At 40.3% G+C, this 19,962-nt stretch overlaps 1 protein-coding gene across 9 annotated transcripts in view; it reads left to right on the plus strand.

Moving 5' to 3' along the window:
* The window catches only part of casz1 (castor zinc finger 1), a 191,830-nt gene extending 178,689 nt beyond the window's left edge, over positions 1–13,141 (plus strand). For 7 of the 9 annotated variants that reach the window (XM_088082271.1, XM_088082272.1, XM_042491014.2 and 4 more), the window contains 6 exons: positions 524–722; positions 1,479–1,650; positions 3,202–3,350; positions 5,899–6,127; positions 6,953–7,306; positions 8,076–13,141. In XM_088082271.1, the coding sequence (XP_087938397.1) occupies positions 524–722; positions 1,479–1,650; positions 3,202–3,350; positions 5,899–6,127; positions 6,953–7,306; positions 8,076–9,358 (2,386 nt within the window). In that variant the 3' untranslated portion in view covers positions 9,359–13,141. The remainder of the gene's footprint in view (positions 1–523; positions 723–1,478; positions 1,651–3,201; positions 3,351–5,898; positions 6,128–6,952; positions 7,307–8,075) is intronic. The other 2 variants (XM_088082275.1, XM_088082276.1) reach the window with 1 other exon arrangement.
* The last annotated feature ends 6,821 nt before the right edge of the window (positions 13,142–19,962 follow it).

Consider the following 19,962-nt stretch of genomic DNA (forward strand, 5'->3'; position numbering starts at 1 on the left):
CACCTCAAAAACTTCAAACATGGACTTTAGGTATGTCCATGGGTGATCTGGTGGGGAATCTTCATCTCCATCTGCTACCAAAACCAATACTAACACTGCATAACCAAATATAAGCGCCTGCGGATGACCTTTCCTCCCTAAATGTCTCTCCCAATGAGTGTAAGTGTGAGGTAGAAGTACAGAAACACCACATGCAGAACTGTAGGATCACAGTGTAAGGATTTTTGCATTTTAGAAAAAAGAAAAAAAATCATCCGCTGACCTCAAAGCAAATGTAAAGGGTAACAAGAGCCTTCATAGATATGTGGTGAAGTCAAAAGTTCAATATTTGTCTTTAAAATGTAGTAGAGTCAAAGTAATAAGTTTACTAAAATATTTAAGTAAAGTACAGATACTCAAAAACTGTACTTAAGTAAAGTACTTAAGTAAATGTACTTGGCTACTGTCCACCACTGCTTTTACATTACAGTAGAGTTTATTTATTGGACCATGTGTTGATTAAACTGCATTTTTATTCATCCAGTGATCCCTGTTTGGCTACTGACTGTAAGTACGCAAACAAGTTCCACTTCCACTGCTTGTTCGGGAATTGCAAGTATGTGTGCAAGACATCTGGCAAGGCCGAGTCCCACTGTCTGGACCACATCAACCCCAACAACAACCTGGTCAACGTCCGGGACCAGTTCTCTTACTACTCTCTCCAGTGCCTCTGTCCCAACCAGGTGAGTGCAGCTTGATAACTCAGCCAGGAGCCGAACCACCTACTGTCATCTCCCCGAGTTTTCTAAGCATGAAGTATGCTATCTATTAGACCAGTATTTGAGGTTATTTGACTCAAGGCTTTCACAGCCACCGCTCCCCCGTCTTCCATCTCTGCTGAGAAAGACAGTCGACTCACCCCAGTAATGCCTGTTTATATGTCAATGATGTCATTTTGACTGCCGCATTCTCCTCTCAGAAAAGGCCAATTTAGCTGATATTACCCAATAAATCATTGTCACTTGCACAGTAAACAAGGCTGTCTGGAATAGGGCAAAAATCAGGGGAATGCTTCGCAAATGAAACCTAAATGGCAGCCCCTGCCTGCTCTCATGAGCCCGTATTTGGAAAACCGTTTAAATGAATTCATTAATGTGTCGAAAATCACCCCTCTCACAAAAGCCCCCCCTCCTCCTCCCCTCCTCCCTTTAGTCTCCATCTCCTGAACTGAGCAGATCTTATTTGGCCCAGTCCTTTGGGATCTGGGCCTCACAAACAGATGGTGGTGTACAGACATGTTGGAAAGGAGGGGTGTTGTGGGAAGCCTGGAAAAAAAAGTCATCGCCTTTAAAAATGTGGGATGTTTTGTGAAAAACTGGTTTCACTTTAACTTTGCACACAAAGAAAAAGCAAATTTATCAATTTCTTTGGCTTTCAGTCAACATGTTTGACTTATGAAATTGGTAAATTATGTGTTTGTTTGGGGTTTTTTTTTGCAGCACTGTGAGTTCAGAATGAGGGGCCACTATCACTGTCTGCGGCCTGGCTGCTTCTTTGTCACTAACATCACCACCAAGCTGCCATGGCACATCAAGAAGCATGAGAAGGCAGAACGCCGCGCCGCCAATGGCTTCAAATATTTCACCAAGAGGGAGGAGTGCGGCAGGCTGGGTAAGAAAAAAATACTTCAGATACAATATGAGAATAAGTTCTGGGCTTCTGTCTCTTTTTGTCTTTGCCATGTCAGCCTCCAGCCTTTAAAATTATTCTACCCGGAGCGATTATGTGGATTAAAGGTGTTAAATTGAGAAAGATGTAGATTGATTTTTGGTGGCTGTTGCAAGAGGATATTCTCTGTGTTTACAAAGGGAGAGAGACCAGTGTTGGCAAACACAGTGTCGTGCTGTGTGAGTTGTTTAAGAGGCATGAAACAAGTCTGCCTCGTAGGTTTTGTTGCTGTGTTTTGCATATTCACAATGGCACCTCAAGTCCCAAAGGTAGTCTTGCCTGTACTATATGAGCAATAACGTCAAAGGGGGCAATCACATCCAGGTTGTTTTCTTCTTCCTTTTGCCCCTGTCAGAAATGAGCAATTAGGTTTGTGTTTGTTAATTATCCGGCTTGTCTGGTTTAGCCTGTTTGTGTTCTGAAGCTGCGCCTCACAGCCACCGCTGCCATCACACAGAAATGAATTAAAAGTGATCTGTTTTTTTCAGGCCGTTACACAAGCTTTTCAGAACGCAGAGACAAAGCAAACAAAAACAGGCCCTAAACAGCTGTTTTTTGTCCCCAGCCTGATCTGCCAACTGTATTGTTTGGGCTGGGGGGAAAAAACAGAAAGGATTACCATCGCTAGCACTCCAGTCATAAAGAATTGATGGGTTGCCAGTATCCATGGCAGCGACATTAAACTGAACACCGCTGATGATGTTACCTGGTTTGTGTCTCACAAAAGGGCCTCACTGTCACGGGGGTTACTGTTATTTGCACAACTTTGCGTGTTTCAAACATTGTGTGTGCAAAAGCTATGTGATGACACAGACGTGTTGTGCTCTTAAACTGGGTGCCATGGTTACTGACATGCTAGCACCTGCCCAGCATGTTACTCTTTCAATTATTTCTGCCTGCTTTTATATAATGGTATTTGATTAACAGGCACAAAACGGAACATTCATTTAATTTGAAATCATAAAGCAATTAGAGCCAGACCGGTTAAAACACTAGAAAACAACAGAAGAATATGAAGCAGACAGCAGCACAATGGAGAACAAAAGGAAAAATGACAATGGAGATACTTTGAAAAATGAATTTAATATGGTAATAATTGTATATTTACTTTGGTTTGCAGGGGTGTGTGCATTATTGGCCCACAGAAAATGAGAATTTATTTATGTAAATTCCTAATTGAATAAAGCATGTCAGTGTAATAAAAGAGCTCCACAGGTTTAGTGCACAGAAGCCTTGACTTGCTCAGTGTGACACCGGAGTGATCTAATATTCCTCCTACATGTACACTCCCAAACACTTTGAAACCGATCCCTCTTTTGTCGGAGCCATATCATGAAATTAAAAAAACCTAAAAATATATCACTCTGTGTTTGATCTAATCAGAACACCGTCACACCGATAATATTGCATTTAGCTGCTCTCAGACATCCTGCAATGAGCCAAAGATGAATTAATCCGCAAACGGAGAGTTTGAACACTGGTTTCTCTTCACAGGTTGTAAGTATAACCAAGTCAACAGCCACTTCCACTGCATCCGGGAGGGTTGCCAGTTCTCCTTCCTGCTCAAGCACCAGATGACCTCACATGCACGCAAACACATGAGGCGGATGCTGGGGAAGAACTTCGATAGAGTCCCATCCCAGGTACAAACACACAAAGAGTGACATGACACATGCCAAACTGAAAAGGGTAATTATCTGAAAATACGGGCTGAACACCTCCGTGAACTAAAACAGGTGTTGAGTAGTTTATTGAAACGGATCCCAACAACACCAAGTATCTCACACGCCCTTTTACTGAGAGATTAAATGATGAATGGGTTGCGTGTATTTATGCAGTGCAGATGTTTAGCGTGCTATTACGAAGGTTTCTTGCTTTTGATTTTGCCAGTTTTCATCAAAAATTACCCAGATGTTTTAAAAGGAAGTTACATTTAAATTTAAAGCTCCCACAGACATACAGTTGTGGTGGGTTTCTGTTGCAATAAGATGAGAGAGGGTCATCCAACAAGCACTGCTTAATAAATCTGGTTATAGAAGTGAACAGAAAAGTGAAACGAGCCACTTAAGTGTTTCACTGCAAACGGACAGTGAATAGACTACTCAGATTTTATATTATTTTCACCTCTGTTTTATCATTTCACCTCAAAAATGACAAGGTCTACCTATTTTTCTGTATTCAAAGTCTATGTAACTAACTTGGTTAATTTTGTCGTTTTTGTTTATCGTGCCTCCTGCTCTGAGTCACATTCTGGGAAAAGAAAAAGAAGTACGCTTGCTGTGAAAAAGAGACTAACGCTCATACCCTGTCATACCAGGCGGTGACAAATCACTCATGACATTCTTTGGTGAAATTTTTCCCTGTGAAGTGTACTTGATTTCCCAACCTAACCTCTGCGGTACATCTTGTGCTGAAAATGGATTTAAACATGTAGATTTTCTAGTTCAGTATCTTTTTGTTTTTCATTTTGATGCCCACATGTAATGACAGAAGTACAATGTTTGTTCTTTCAGACTTTTGACGTCTTGAGAAATACTTGGTTTTATGCCAAAAGCCAACACCTGTATCAATGATAAATTACGTATATCCAAAAAAATGTTTTTTTTAGATGTCCCTTTACACTGACTATGTTTACATGCTCAAAATATTCAATTTTTGCCATTATTCTAAAAAAGACAATATTCCTACTAAGTTGTTTACGTGGCTAAAGAAAATGACAATTCCACTAATATTTGCATACTTCAATGAACATGCCCTAACATGTTGTTTGCCACATCAAAATACAGAAAAGTGAAACAGCTGTCACCTGTGCCAAGTTTTTTTGGTGGCGGCAGACTTGTTCGACAGTGTGAACACAGCCTCTCTCTTTCATCCCTTCAATCACTTTGTTGAAAAGGTCGGCGTTATGATATTTAGTATATCCAAAAACCTGTTTATATGCAAATCTTTCTGATTGTTTAAAAGTAGATGCATCTCTTTTTCCGAACCAGAAATGTGGGCGTATCTATTGGGCGTTCACCTTGTATTCTTGCTAACTGTTGGTGAGTTGTTTTGTGTACACTGTATCTACGACAACACACAGAGGTGACTTGAAACAGACAAGAGGCTACTTGTGGCAAACTGTGGTGAAAACTGAATTTCAGATGCATATTCTCAATGCACTGTATCCATATCCAAAAACTGTTTCCACATTACAACTTAAAGCTCATGGACACACCAAAATCGGAAGAACGAACATCAGAAGAGCAAAGGAATGCACCATGGTCTCGACCAAGCGGACACCTCCGAGGCTGAAACATGAAGCCAGTGGCCATTAGAGGAACTGCAATTCCTCTAATGGCCACTTGAGAATTGCTCCAAAACAGATCAAATTCCCACAGACCCCATGTTAAAATGCCTAACTTTACAGCAGAAATAAACATATTTACAACCTGGTACAAAAAACAGTTTTTGTCCATGAAGTTAATTTCAATGTTCATGGCAACTTTGCGATGGGTGGAATTTTTTTTAAAACTCACCCGTTTTACATTTTATTAAAGCTCAAAATTAGGCATATTTTAGGCCAGGGCCGCTTGAGTGACAAGAAGTGTGCAGGTCGTCGCTACAGTCTGTGAGTCAGATAGGCCCCACACTCCTCCACTCCTCCAACCTCTCATCCAAATATGGTCACTTCAGGCTCAAAAAACCCAAAGTGGCAAAAGATGAAATGCCGAACTTGATGCTTCAAAATGGCAGTCCACAAACCAATGGGTAACGTTGCGGTAGCTCTGTCTAATATTTGTGCAGTCTTTGGTCTCCACTTGAGAAAGATTTTAACGGTCCTTGCTCGTTCACTCACTTTAGCAGGCAGCGTGATCCGTACCCTATGATAACAGCAAGTAGAAAAAGCCATGGATTCATGTACATTGTGATGTACGACAGGCTGACCCGCTAAATACCCGACACTAAAAAGAGTCAGTCAAAAGATTCGTTCATCCATTTTTGCCCATCACTAAACAGAATGATATTATAACCCAAATAATACAGCTACACCCTGAAAGTCTTAAATGGAAAATGCTACATTTGGAATAAAGCCTAATTCGGAAAATTCAACATAGACCGGTATCGAATTTGGTATTTGATGTATTCTGAATAATCGTGAAATAATAGTGTGCATGTAAATGTATCCAACTAAGGTTATTCGTTTTTCAGGTGATGCCACTCGGTCAGAGGGCAGATGCATCTGGCATGATGTCCGGAGCCATGGGGGCCCACTCTGGTATCAACTCCAGCTTTTCCTCCTCCGCCATCATGGACGAGACCGATGATTACATGGACTACATGGGAGGAGGGGGCAGCCCCTTGGGCCTCTCCTCCGAGTCCTCCAACCAGGACCGGAGCTGCACCAGCACGCCTGTAGGCAACGATGGCTCTCCAGCAGGTGAGAATATGTGAAAAAATATCCAACAGGTGTTTTGGTGTCAGCATGTAGAGCTTTGATAAAGTGCAGTCTAAAAGGTGAATATTCTTACATTCAGCATCATATATCATGCTTCACTCAGTTCATCCACCAGAAACCAGCTACCTGTCATTTCATTCTTCAATCATGTGTTTGATGATTTAGTAGTTTGACTTCCAATCAATAACATAATGACACATCAGTCATAACGTATGAGGTTGATGACAATGCTGTATTCTTATGCTCTGAGTCGTAGACAAGGTCTTTTGCAGTTTGCCTGGTCATCCTCATAAAACATCCATTTTGTACATCAGTGGTTTGAGTTATTGCACTGTATGTAGCTTATTACATTTTCCTTTGGCCAGAGATCATCCCTGTGGCTTTATGTCTACTTTAGCACTTTTAGTAGGTTGAATTGTGGGAGAAAGGAAAGGAGAAACAGCCTCCTTTCCCCTCAAACTTACTGAATAAATGGATTCTCCTCTGCTTTTTTTTTTTTCTAAATCTGAGCCTGCCTGTGATTTTCACATTTCTCCATGTGTTGCCAATATTATCCACTACTCTCATCATTGTTGTTTTGGCTGGTGTTTGGGTTACTTGTCTTGAATGGGCCTCATTTTGTATCATTCTCTTATCTTTTATCTTTCCCTTTTTACCTCCCATCCCTCTGTGTGTGTGTGTGCGCGCTTGTGTGTGTGTGTGTGTGTGTGTGTGTGTGACTTGGCCCTTGTTTCTGTGTGTTCCCGTCTGTGTGTTTCTTCCCCTCTTGTCTGTCCTTCACCCTCTCCGGTCAACCTGTCTCTCCAGGACAAGGCTGGCCCGCCACCACTTCTGCTCCTACCACCCCTGCTGACACTAGCGCTACCCAAAATGCACCTCCTTCTTCCCCTCCTCCTCCACCACCGCCACCACCTCCTCCCTCCGCTCCTCAGCCTGGCTTCCAGTCCCAGGCCCCATCTCTCTCTCCCGCTCTCCTCCGACCTCCTCTCTCCTCACTCCCATACCTCCTCTCTCCATCCTGTCTGTCATACTCTCTGCTCAGCGCCTCTCTGGGAGCCACTCGGAGTGTTGTCATGCCAACCAACACACCAGCTTTCAGCCCCATCATTGCCACTCCGTCTCCGGTTAAAAATGACGTCCCTATAGTGCAGGATGCTGCAGGTACTTATCCCCGGCGCAAACCAACACTGCAGCTGTCACTCTCAATTGAGTCCTATGCAGCATTTAACTGTGTGATCCAGACTTTCTCTGCAGTATTGTTGTGGAAAGATGGGAAATTAAAAAAAAAAAAGAAAGGCTTTTAAGCATGCAAATAGGACAACATGTATGTAGAAATGTGCATGCTTACTGAGTGGGAACAGAACAAATGTTTATATCACCTCACCTTCGCGCGTGTTTTAGTTTTACTAAGATTTAGAGATTAAGCAGTAAATTTGGCACCTGTAGTACAAAGCCTGGGCCTTGTTTAGTTTCCATTAACAAGGCAACATCAGCAAGCTCTTATTTTAATCACGCCTCAAGTTTTATCGAGGCCCACTGCTTCCTGTCTTGCAGAACAGGGATCACATCATTAGCAGTGACCCCAGGGTGTAGCAAAAGGTGGGTGCCCCTCATAAAACAACAGGAGATAAGAGGGGACGGTTAAGACCCGCAGCTCCGCCTCTGTTTGGAGGCTTGAGACACCCTGTAAAAGTGTCATGTTCCAAAATCAATCTATCATTTTCCCCCTCCTTTAATCATTCTGGGAATTAGGAATAAAAAAATTTGTGGCTCTCTGTGCTTACTCAGCTGTGAACCACTTCTGGCTGAGTAAGGTCGCACATTAGAGTTTCAACCAGGACGGCCTCACAATGTAATTTGCTTGTAGTTTGTGGCTTTTACTTTGTGAACCGAGCTATTATTGTTTAATGGGCTTCCTTCCCTCTTTCAGGGAACACCATCTCCATTCCCACGGCCACCGGTGCCAAGAAGCGCTTCTGGATAATCGAGGACATGTCACCATTCGGCAAGCGCCGCAAGACCGCGTCGTCACGCAAGATGCTGGATGAGGGGATGATGCTGGAGGGATTCCGGCGCTACGATCTCTATGAGAACTGCAAGGACTCAGGCTGTCAGTTTTCTCTGAAGGTGACCCACTACCACTGCACACGCGAGAACTGCGGCTACAAGTTTTGTGGCCGCACCCACATGTACAAGCACGCGCAGCACCACGATCGCGTCGACAACCTGGTCCTGGACGACTTCAAGCGCTTCAAGTCGTCACTCAGCTGCAACTTCACCGACTGCCAGTTTTCAGGCAACAGCACTCACTTCCACTGTCTGCGCTGCGGCTTCCGCTGCACCGACAGCACCAAGGTCACAGCCCACCGCAAGCACCACGGCAAGCAAGATGTGATCAGCGCTGCCGGCTTCTGCCAGTTCAGCTCCAGCGTTGATTGTGAGGTTCACGACTGCAAATATAAGCTCAAGTGCTCACACTTCCACTGCACCTTCCCTGAGTGTAAGCACACGGTGGTGGGCATGTCCCAGATGGACTCCCACAAGAGGAAGCACGAGAAGCAGGAGCGGGGTGAGCTGCCGTCTGTGTCGCCCAAGCAGGAGCAGGTGCACCACCTGGGAGGAAGTGTGTCTGCAGTCCCTCCAGCCTCCATGAGTCTTTCTACTTCCTCACCTAGCGGCCTGCATGGATTTTCCCGCAGCATTAACAGCAGTGCACCCTCAATGCTCTACCCAACAGGTGGCATGGGGTCCGAGTATAACCACATGTACCCGCCGACCTCCATCAGCCTGGATAGCTCCCTCAACCTGGGCACCGACACCAGCAGCTCCCTGTTTTTCCTGAAGAACGCGGTCGGTCTTGGCCTCAGCGACTCACTGGACCTCAGTAAGAAAATGCAGCATGATGCAGCACGACCCAGCCACAACCCCACACCCCCGCTGGGGTTACCGGCAGCTCAGGACGACACCACGGGGACATCTGGAGAGGCTGAAGATGACCTGTCGCCGGAGGAGGAGGCACATGTAGAGGAGGAGGAGGAAGAAGAAGAAGAAGAGGAGGAGGAAGAGGAGGAGGCAGAGGAGGAGCTCAACACTGACTCGAATGATGATTTGATGGTGGAACCTGATGGTGAGAAGGACAATGGCGAGAGCTTTGATGCTTCCGTTAACCACACTGATACTTCCCGACTGGAAAATCAAGATGTTGATCCATAAAAAAATTTAAAAAAAAAAAAACAAACTATCAGCGACTGTAGGAACTGAAGAAATACTCTGTGTACTATGAACAAACGAAAATGAAAGTGGCCTCATTCATCATGTTTAGAGACTTGAGATGACAACAAAAAACAACAACAACGTGGAGAAAAAAAATGACGGCCCGAAATGATTTATTATGATGTTTACAAGATGACCAACATTATTAATTCAATTATGCATTAAAAAAAATAAGAACGAAGACACACAGAATTAGGCCCTGGTTTACACGCAGGGCAGCGATGTAAAGCATTTTACTACACATCAGTCTTTTTGTGTGCGTGCATGTTTGACTTTAATTTATTTTTATTTTTTTCACTTTTTTGTGTGTGGATTAAAAAAAAAAACATCAGAAAAACAAAAACAAATCTCTCTATATAACTATATATGTAAGTGTGTGTGTGGACGACGACATACAAAAAGGAAAATGCTGGCACAGGCAACATGACCTGCAGGGCCGTGGATACATAGAAAAAGGGACGTGAATCACTAAGGGGAAACAGGATGCGTTCAAACATTTGATCTTTTTTTCTGTATTAATATTGTTATTATTATTATTAATTATTATTATTATGAAACACTGAGAGGAAAGGGAGTTACATTTTGCTTGTTCCCGTCTCTCTCTGATGTTTTTTTCTTTGTTCTCAATGACATGTGGAATTGACCAGTAAATATGTGGTCAGTCGGGCGTCCAGCAAGCCGCCGCTCGAAACAGTTCTCTGACATTCTGCTAGAAATGTTCGACTAGCACCAAACCAAGCTCAGCCCTTTGTAATTTTAACCCCCACCCTGCGGAGGAATCAAGTTTGTGTGTGGATAGTGCACTTTTATATTAGCTGACCATGATGATTACGATAGATAACTCATAAGCATATTTAAAAAATATTTTTGTTACCATTTGCATCTTTGCATTACAATGTCGTTTTGTTGTGTTGTTAGTCAGAAGCATATCGATCTGTAAGCAGGCGAGGTTGTGATTAACGGCCTGAGAGTCAGGATGTGGCGGAGGGCGGGTGGGGAGGGATGGTTGGGGGGGGGTCAGACTGACCAGAGGAAACGATGAGTCACTCAGATGCAGAGCGAGGTGGCCGACAGAGAGGAAGCGTCAGGGAGTGTGTTTTATGTTTTTACAGACCGAAAATGTCTCAACGGCATTTTGTTTCCATTCACTATGGCTGTGGTTGAGCTCCTGTTGTTTAACGGTTTTTATTTAATATTTATGTGACCTTCCAATGAGAAATTTCTAGGGTGTTATTGCACTTTTTAGATTCATTTTTACCGTCTGAAAAAAAATCTGATATATATCTTTTAACAGGGAATTTTGCTTTAAAGATGTTTTAGTTTCACTTTTGCTTTGATGCACAAATAGATGTTAGTGTGACAAAGAACTGTTGTTCTGTGATTTATTTAAAGACTGGTTTTTATTTCGTTTCTGTGATTCAACAGTTTGAGAAAAAAAAAAAGGAAACAGGTGCGCCAGGAAAAAAAAAAAGGCGCCCTGACGAGAAACACTAATACGGACTGTGATTTTAAATGAATTCTTAATAAGTTCATGGCAATGCTCACTTACTGTAGTGCTAAATTATAAATCTGTCAAAGCCACCCTCTGGTTTATATCGAGCGAATATGTACGACCGAGACGTGGACACACTGATCATGAATTATCTCCTGAGCTTGGCATTGGAAATAAACGATCGTAATATAGGGAATAATAATGTGTGTAGATGATATTCCTCCAGATATTGTTTTGAGAAGAAAAAAAAAGGTTGTACAGTATTTTCCTCTGTAAAAAATAACTATATATGAACAAAATGCTCTTTGATGAACAGCTTCCTTTAAAAAGAAAACCGTTAAGAGGAGAAATGAATAATAAAAAGTTAAAAATTCAAATAGCCTCATCATAGTTTGCTTGTGTGCTTGACCTTTTTTAATTACCCCAGATTTTTTTTTTTTTTTTTTTTTTGGAAAAAGTTGTTCAATACTGTAGCCTTGGCAGATTCCGTTATGATGTTTGCAGTATATTTTTTTTCCAAACTATGTCAGAAGCTCAAACTAAAATACACTGATTTGAATTCATTCATCAATGTTTCTGTTTTATTTAACGACTCGTTTTATTCATTGTCATTTTTCTATGTGTGTGCTTTTGTTTTTTTTTCCCTCATTAATTGAAATTCCTGGTTTATATTTACTTTGCTTTGGGCATGCCTGGTTTACAAACTGAATTGTCTCCCTGGACTCGGGAGGCATCATGTTTGTTTTTTCATCAGATAACTGTAGGGGCTGGAAGATATGGTGCACTTGTATTCAGTTAATGTGTGTGTGTGTGTGTGTGTGTGAGAGAGAGAGAGAAAGGGGTGTGTGTGAGTGTAAAATATTAGGATTTGTAAAATGTTGAAAATGAAGAAGCTATAATTATTATAACAGTACAAATGTAGTGATTGACAGATAGACTTCAGCTTGAGGACATTTTTGGTCACATGTGGAGGGGAAAGGTGCTGCCGGACAACAGCAGGGCAAAAGGTCACGGCGTTGTTCTGTCCGTCTCTTCTCTAGTCAGTGGCACTACTGAAGTGTGTGTGTGCACGTGTGTGTGTGTGTGTGTTTGTTCCCCTGAGAGAGACAGTTAGGCCACGGCTGTAAGAACGCAGACCTGTGGCTCTGTCCCAGCTGCTCAGAGCTTCGATTCATATTTCATGACCTTGTGCGCCTTTTCCCTGCTTTGTTCCCCTTCTAATCCAACTGGGACTCTTTTGTGTCGCAGAATTTGAAGACAAGAAACAAACAAAAAAAAACATCTGCATTCACGCAGGTAGAGGAATCAACAATATTTGTTGTTGTGGTCGCCCGTTGTTCATGCTTGACATTCTGGTGCAAGAACAGAGATCAGAGCCGAGGACCATTAGGGAGATTTAGAGGCCTGCTACTGCTAACAAGATGGCTCTCTGTGTCTTGTTCAGTGTTAACAGGGCACTTTTTTTTTTTTTTTTTGCCTTGAGCCATGTGCTGGGTTCTCCACCCACTCCCTCATGTCACCCAGTGGCCAGTGTGCTGGTTTTCTCTGTCCCCTCGTCTACAGCTGTTCCTGTCCTTCCTCCTTCTCTTTCTTGTGATGTTTTTTTTTTTTTTCCAGAAAAAAAAAGAAAAAAAAATTCGGGTAAAGGCATCACCATCTGTCAGCCAGCTGGCATCCTGTATATAATCTACCAGAAAAAAAAAGAATAAACATGAAAATTATATTACACAAAAACCAGACGGAAACGACCTCCAAATCCTGCATAGGCTGCTGCCGAAACGACAGATCATTTTACTGTTTTAATTAACAGAGTAAAAAGGATGGTATAAAAAAGTGGTGGGGAACTAAACTGAGATGTATTTCCACAGCTGGGAGAAATGTAATATGAAAGCCTCCTGCTTACTACAGTGTGGTGGATAAACAGAGCAACATTTTAGACTTTGTAAAATATATTGCACTTTTGGACTAAAAGCCATCTCCCGTTTGCGTTCAATTTGGCTAGACTCAAGAGACATTTTATATGAAAAGTAGACAATAAAGCAATTTTTTAAAACTTGAATTTGTTGCCCTCAGCACTACTACTCATTCTTGTCGTATTGCTTATTTCCACTTGGATACAGTGCTGTTCATCTTCATTGTGCTATATTTATGTTTTTCTTCTGTTTCTGCATGTCTTATGCAAAGATTGAGCTTTTCACTCAGTGAAATAAAAAACATACTGAACGACTTTAGGCCTGCTCTCAGTGTCGATGTCTTTTTGAATGTCAGAGAAGAATACGACACAGCCTTCAGCAGATGCATGCTTTTTACAAACCACAACACCAGGTCGTATATATTAGAAGTGCCAACAATGTGTGCGTGTTCGCCGTCGCTGACATGCAGCGGGTTGATGTGCCAGGAACAGGTTGAGTGAGAGAGTGAGCAGTGTGGAGAGGCAACAGTCGGGGCTGGAACACACACGACAGGTGTGCGCTGCATATGTGGTCACATGACGCCTATAAGGCAGATTAGGGCCCAAACAGATGAAGCGCTGCTTAATGGCAGCTTTTATTAAGTTCACAAAGCGTGGAGGGAGGGGGTGAACAGAGGAAAAGCAGGTGGCTGGGCCTGTGCACGCTTAGATGAAGACAGATATTGTACACTGGAGTCTGAAGAGGGTAGCCAGTGTGGAAGGATTTATGAACATTTGCCCGCCCTGGACTCGCCGCCCGCCTGTTCCCGAGTCCTGCAGTAATGCGGCCAGAGAGGGAGAGCTGGAAAAGCTCCGGGAGAAAAATGTGCTCTCCAAGAAGCCAGAGAGTGTGATCATATAAGATGAGATGAAACTATAATAATACCTGTGAGGATGGCCAGTCACTGCTGCAACAAAAAGTAAAAGGATGAAAGAAATGAAGACAATTTAAACAGTGTTTAAACACAGCCAATGATGAAACACTAGACAATTTTAAATTTAGACTTAAGTATAAAAATACAGATTAACTTTAAAATAATAAACAAAATATCAGGTGATTGTGATAAATTTGACATGCATTATGAAAAAAGTTCACATTTTAAAATATCTGTATGCAACAATAAAATCAAAATATGACTATGGTATAGAACAAAAGCAAAGATATCTGTGTATACACAACATTGTGTTTAAAGAATTTGTATGATAAATGTTAGGGTGGTGGAAAAACAACCAATACAGCATAGTATTGGAATATTTCGTATGTCAGTCTTGTATTGATACCCAGGTGGCAAATATCAATATTTTTATCATATAAATGGCTAATACTGCAGATACAAATAAAACTTTTGGTGGTTTAGTATAATAATAATAAAATCAATTGCTTTTTCACTCTACTAGATAGATTCTGCTGTGATAAAGATTTTTTTTTTTAAAAATGAACAAACTGAAAACTTTGTCTTATTAAAGAAGACATATGTTGACAAAGTTTTCCTTATTTCAAACTGCATAATTTGCAGTAATGTTATTGCAATACACATTATAATACACATACCAAATAATAATAACGATGATAACTATGATATGCATATTGCTAATACAAAAATAAACTGCAATTATGTTCTGTCAAAACTGATAATATTGTATATATCTGGGGAGTTCTACCTCTATAAAATGTCCCTAAGTAGTGTTTATTTTACTACAGATATATGGAGAAAAGTCAGTGCTGAAAAAAAAGCTTATGTCATGTACATACACAGCTATAAGTACCACATAAAGCCAACAGAAAAAGGTGTCAATGTGTCTTATCATGTCATTGTCACTATATCGTGAACATATCTGAGCATACAGGTGTCAGAAAAATGAAGAAAAACGGCTCCAGATCATTACAGTCGAGGCACACCTGCCCTGATTGGCTGTGTCTGTTTGGACACGGTGTACTTTACAGCATGATGGCTGCCAACACGACAGAGCACCTGCAGCGCTCTTTGTGTTAAGGCCTGAGACAGAGATACTTTAGTGAGACGTGATGTCTACAATACAGTTCAGTTTAGTCCGTGCGCCTCTCATAAGCTGCCTGCAGGCACACAAGATTCAAACAGACTGTTCATAGGTTGGTTATGTGCTTTTCTTCTTCTCAGTCAGGTTGATGCTTTCAGACTCAAGTAACCTAATTAAATTTAAGCAGAAATGATTTTACTACTAACTGAGTCAAATCAGACTTGACAATCAAATGTGAATTAGATAAAATAAACTTTGCAGTACAATAGCGCTTTCATAGCGTTTTTGGGTAACAGCCATTGTTTTCAGTAAAATAGCACTTTGTTGTTTCAGGAGGTGGTGGAGACCAAAACAGAATTCAAATGAAAGTAATTATCTGAGGTATCAATTATAATGTGCATAGAGACACAACTCACAATCAATGAGTGGTGTTGCTCATTGTCTAATGGGTGTGTCAATAAGCAACTCTTTGCTCACAAAGTCTACAACTCCAAGTGATGGGATGGCAGGCCCCCAGGAGAGCAGCAATTTTTTTTTTCTCACTCGCAGTATAGCGAAAAACTTCCCCTGCAACCCAAAAAAGTATTTTCCACTACCATTAGAGAAGAGACATTTGTAAAACTGGACATCTCAAACTGCAAACAAGGTCATCTGTGACTCTGGTATGAATTTATATTTCACAGAGGTTTTATGGAGGTTTTGTAAAACTATTCTGGAGCAGAGAAAAGGGGATTAAATATCCATGACTTCATCACAATATAAAATCTAACAGCCAAATGAGAACTAAAGACAGGGCCAGCAGAATGAAAAACTACTATTCATATTCAGTAGGGTGCATACTGCAGAAGTAAACTTAAAAGCTAAAACATTTTATACATACAGTGAGCATATCCATAGACATTTGATAACATGGTGTTTTTGGCAATGTTTTTGACAATATAAATTCAAAGGTTTTTGGGCCTTGTTCTCCACTACACTACTAGTCAAACACTATGACGCATCTATACAAGCTATAATTTGTTGTTTTCCGCCACACTATGGTCTGGCATTTCAGTCATTTTTTTCAACCTGCTATATTATGGTGTTTTGGGCTGTTTTTGCAACATTCTATGCTATGACTTGTCTCAGCACGCTATTTTAGGCTGTTTTTAAGTGTTTTCAGCTGTTTTTGGGACATGTCATATTTTGACATTCCTTGCCTTACAGTCATTTTTTCAACATGCTATATCATGGTGTTTTCGTCCGTTTTTGCAACAAACTATGCTATGGCTCATCTCGGCACATTGTTTTATGCTATTTTGAGGTGTTTTCAGGTTTTTTGGGACATGTCATATTTTGACTTTTTTTTTTCCAAACTATAGCCTTGCCTTTTTGGTCATTTTTTCAACATGCTATATCGTGGTGTTTTTGGCTGCTTTTGTATCATAAAATGCTATGGCGTGTCTCAGCACACTATTTTATACTGTTTTGAGGTATTTTCAGCTGTTTTCTGGACATGTCAGTTTTGAAAATTTTGCCATACTATAGCTTTGCCTTTTTGGTCATTATTTCAACATGCATTTTTATGGTGTTTTTGTCCGTTTTTGCAACATTCTATGCTCTGGCATGTGGCAGCACGCAGTTTTATACTGATTTGAGGTGTTTTCAGTCCTGTTTGGGACATGTCATATTTTGACATATTTTGCCATACTATAGCCTTGCCTTTTTGGTCATTTTTTCAACATGCTATATCATGATATTTTTGGCAATTTGTGTAACATTCTATGCTCTGGCGTGTGTCGGCGTGCTATTTGATACTGATTTCAGGTGTTTTTAGCTGTTTTTGGGACATGCCAATTTTGACATTGTTTGCCTTACTATATAGCCTTGACCTTTAGGTAATTTTTTCAACATGCTATATCATGGTGTTTTTTTCCGTTTTTGCAGCATATTATGCTTTGGTGTGTATCGGCACGTTATTTTAAACTGATTTGAGGTGTTTTCAGTCGTTTTTTGGACATGTTATATTTTGACATGTTTTGCCATACTATAGCGTTGACCTTTCGGTAATTTTTTCAACATGCTATATCATTGTGTTTTTGCTAATTTTTGCAAAATTCTATGTTCTGTCGTGTGCCAGCAAGCTGTTTTATGCTGATTTGAGGTGTTTTCAGTCATTTTGGGACATACCAATTTTGACATTTTTTTCAGACTATAGCCTTGCCCTTTTATCAATTTTTTCAACATGCTAAAACATTGGGTTTTTGTCCGTTTTTGCAACAAATTATGTTATGGCGTGTATCAGGAAGCTGTTTTATACTGATTTGATCTGCTTTTAGCTGTTTTTGGGACATGCCAATTTTGACAGTTTTTGCCATACTATAGCCTTGCCTTTTCGGTCATTTTTTCAACATTCTATAACATTGTGTTTTTGTCCATTTTTGAACAAATTATGCTATAGCGTGTATCGGGAAGCTTTTTTGTATTGATTTGAGGTGTTTTCAGTCGTTTTTGGGACATGCCATTTTTGACATTTTTAGCCATACTATAGCCTTGCCTTTTCGGTCATTTTTTCAACATGCTATATCATTGTGTTTTTGTCTGTTTCTGCAACAAACTATGCTATAGCGTGTATCGGGAAGCTGTTTCATACTGATTTGAGGTGTTTTCAGTCGTTTTTGGGACATGCCATTTTTGACATTTTTAGCCATACTATAGCCTTGCCTTCTTTGGTCAGTTTTTCAGCATGCTATATCATTGTGTTTTTGTCTGTTTTTGCAACAAACTATGCTATAGCGTGTATCAGCACTCTGTTTTATACTGATTTGAGGTGTTTGCAGTCGTTTTTGGGACATGCCATTTTTGACATTTTTAGCCTTGCCTTCTTTGGACAGTTTTTCAACATGCTATATCATGGTGTTTTTGTCCATTTTTGCAACAAATTATGTTATGGCATGTATCGGGAAGCTGTTTTATACTGATTTGAGGTGTTTTCAGTCGTTTTTGGGACATGCCAATTTTGACAGTTTTTGCCATACTATAGCCTTGCCTTTTCTGTCATTTTTTCAACATGCTATATCATTGTGTTTTTGTCTGTTTTTGCAACAAACTATGCTATAGCGTGTATCGGCGCGCTGTTTTATACTGATTTGAGGTGTTTTCAGCTGTTTTTTGGGACATGCCAATTTTGACATTTTTTGCCATACTATAGCCTTGCCTTCTTTGGTCAGTTTTTCAACATGCTATATCATGGTGTTTTTGTCCGTTTTTGCAACAAATTATATTATGGCATGTATCGGCGCGCTGTTTTATACTGATTTGAGGTGTTTTCAGCTGTTTTTTGGGACATGCCAATTTTGACATTTTTTGCCATACTATAGCCTTGCCTTTTCTGTCATTTTTTCAACATGCTATATCATTGTGTTTTTGTCTGTTTTTGCAACAAACTATGCTATAGCGTGTATCGGGAAGCTGTTTTATACTGATTTGAGGTGTTTTCAGCTATTTTTTGGACATGCCAATTTTGACATTTTTTGCCATACTATAGCCTTGCCTTTTCTGTCATTTTTTCAACATGCTATATCATTGTGTTTTTGTCTGTTTTTGCAACAAGCTATGTTATAGCGTGTATCGGGAAGCTGTTTTATACTGATTTGAGGTGTTTTCAGTCGTTTTTGGGACATGCCATTTTTGACATTTTTAGCCATACTATAGCCTTGCCTTCTTTGGACAGTTTTTCAACGTGCTATATCATGGTGTTTTTGTCCATTTTTGCAACAAATTATGTTATGGCATGTATCAGGAAGCTGTTTTATACTGATTTGAGGTGTTTTCAGTCGTTTTTGGGACATGCCAATTTTGACAGTTTTTGCCATACTATAGCCTTGCCTTTTCTGTCAGTTTTTCAACATGCTATATCGTTGTGTTTTTGTTCTTTTTTGCAACAAATTATGCTATAGCGTGTATCGGGAAGCTGTTTTATACTGATTTAAGGTGTTTATTAGCTGTTTTTGGGACATGCCAATTTTGACAGTTTTTGCCATACGATAGCCTTGCCTTTTCTGTCATTTTTAAACATGCTATAACATTGTGTTTTTGTCCATTTTTGGAACAAATTATGCTATAGCGTGTATCGGGAAGCTGTTTTATACTGATTTGAGGTGTTTTCAGTCGTTTTTGGGACATGCCATTTTTGACATTTTTAGCCATACTATAGCCTTGCCTTCTTTGGACAGTTTTTCAACGTGCTATATCATGGTGTTTTTGTCCATTTTTGCAACAAATTATGTTATGGCATGTATCAGGAAGCTGTTTTATACTGATTTGAGGTGTTTTCAGTCGTTTTTGGGACATGCCATTTTGACATTTTTAGCCATACTATAGCCTTGCCTTTTCTGGTCATTTTTCAACATGCTATATCGTTGTGTTTTTGTCTGTTTTGCAACAAATTATGCTATAGCGTGTATCAGCGCGCTGTTCTATACTGATTTAAGGTGTTTTTTAGCTGTTTTTGGGACATGCCAATTTTGACAATTTTTGCCATACTATAGCCTTGCCTTTTCTGTCATTTTTTCAACATGCTATATCATTGTGTTTTTGTCTGTTTTTGGAACAAATTATGCTATAGCGTGTATCGGGAAGCTGTTTTATACTGATTTGAGGTGTTTTCAGTCCTTTTTGAGACATGCCATTTTTGACATTTTTAGCCATACTATAGCCTTGCCTTCTTTGGTCAGTTTTTCAACATGCTATATCATGGTGTTTTTGTCCGTTTTTGCAACAAATTATGTTATGGCATGTATCGGGAAGCTGTTTTATACTGATTTGAGGTGTTTTCAGTTGTTTTTGGGACATGCCAATTTTGACATTTTTTGCCATACTATAGCCTTGCCTTTTCTGTCATTTTTTCAACATGCTATATCATTGTGTTTTTGTCTGTTTTTGCAACATACTATGCTATAAGCGTGTGTCGGAAGCTGTTTTATACTGATTTGAGGTGTTTTTCAGCTATTTTTGGACATGCCAATTTTGACATTTTTGCCATACTATAGCCTAGCCTTTTCTGTCATTTTTTCAACATGCTATATCATTGTGTTTTTGTCTGTTTTGCAACAAGCTATGTAT

This window comes from Plectropomus leopardus, chromosome 9 (genome assembly GCF_026936395.1).
Source record: "Plectropomus leopardus strain MGB_pleo_1.0 chromosome 9, ASM2693639v1, whole genome shotgun sequence".
NCBI classification, from domain to species: Eukaryota; Metazoa; Chordata; class Actinopteri; order Perciformes; family Serranidae; genus Plectropomus; species Plectropomus leopardus.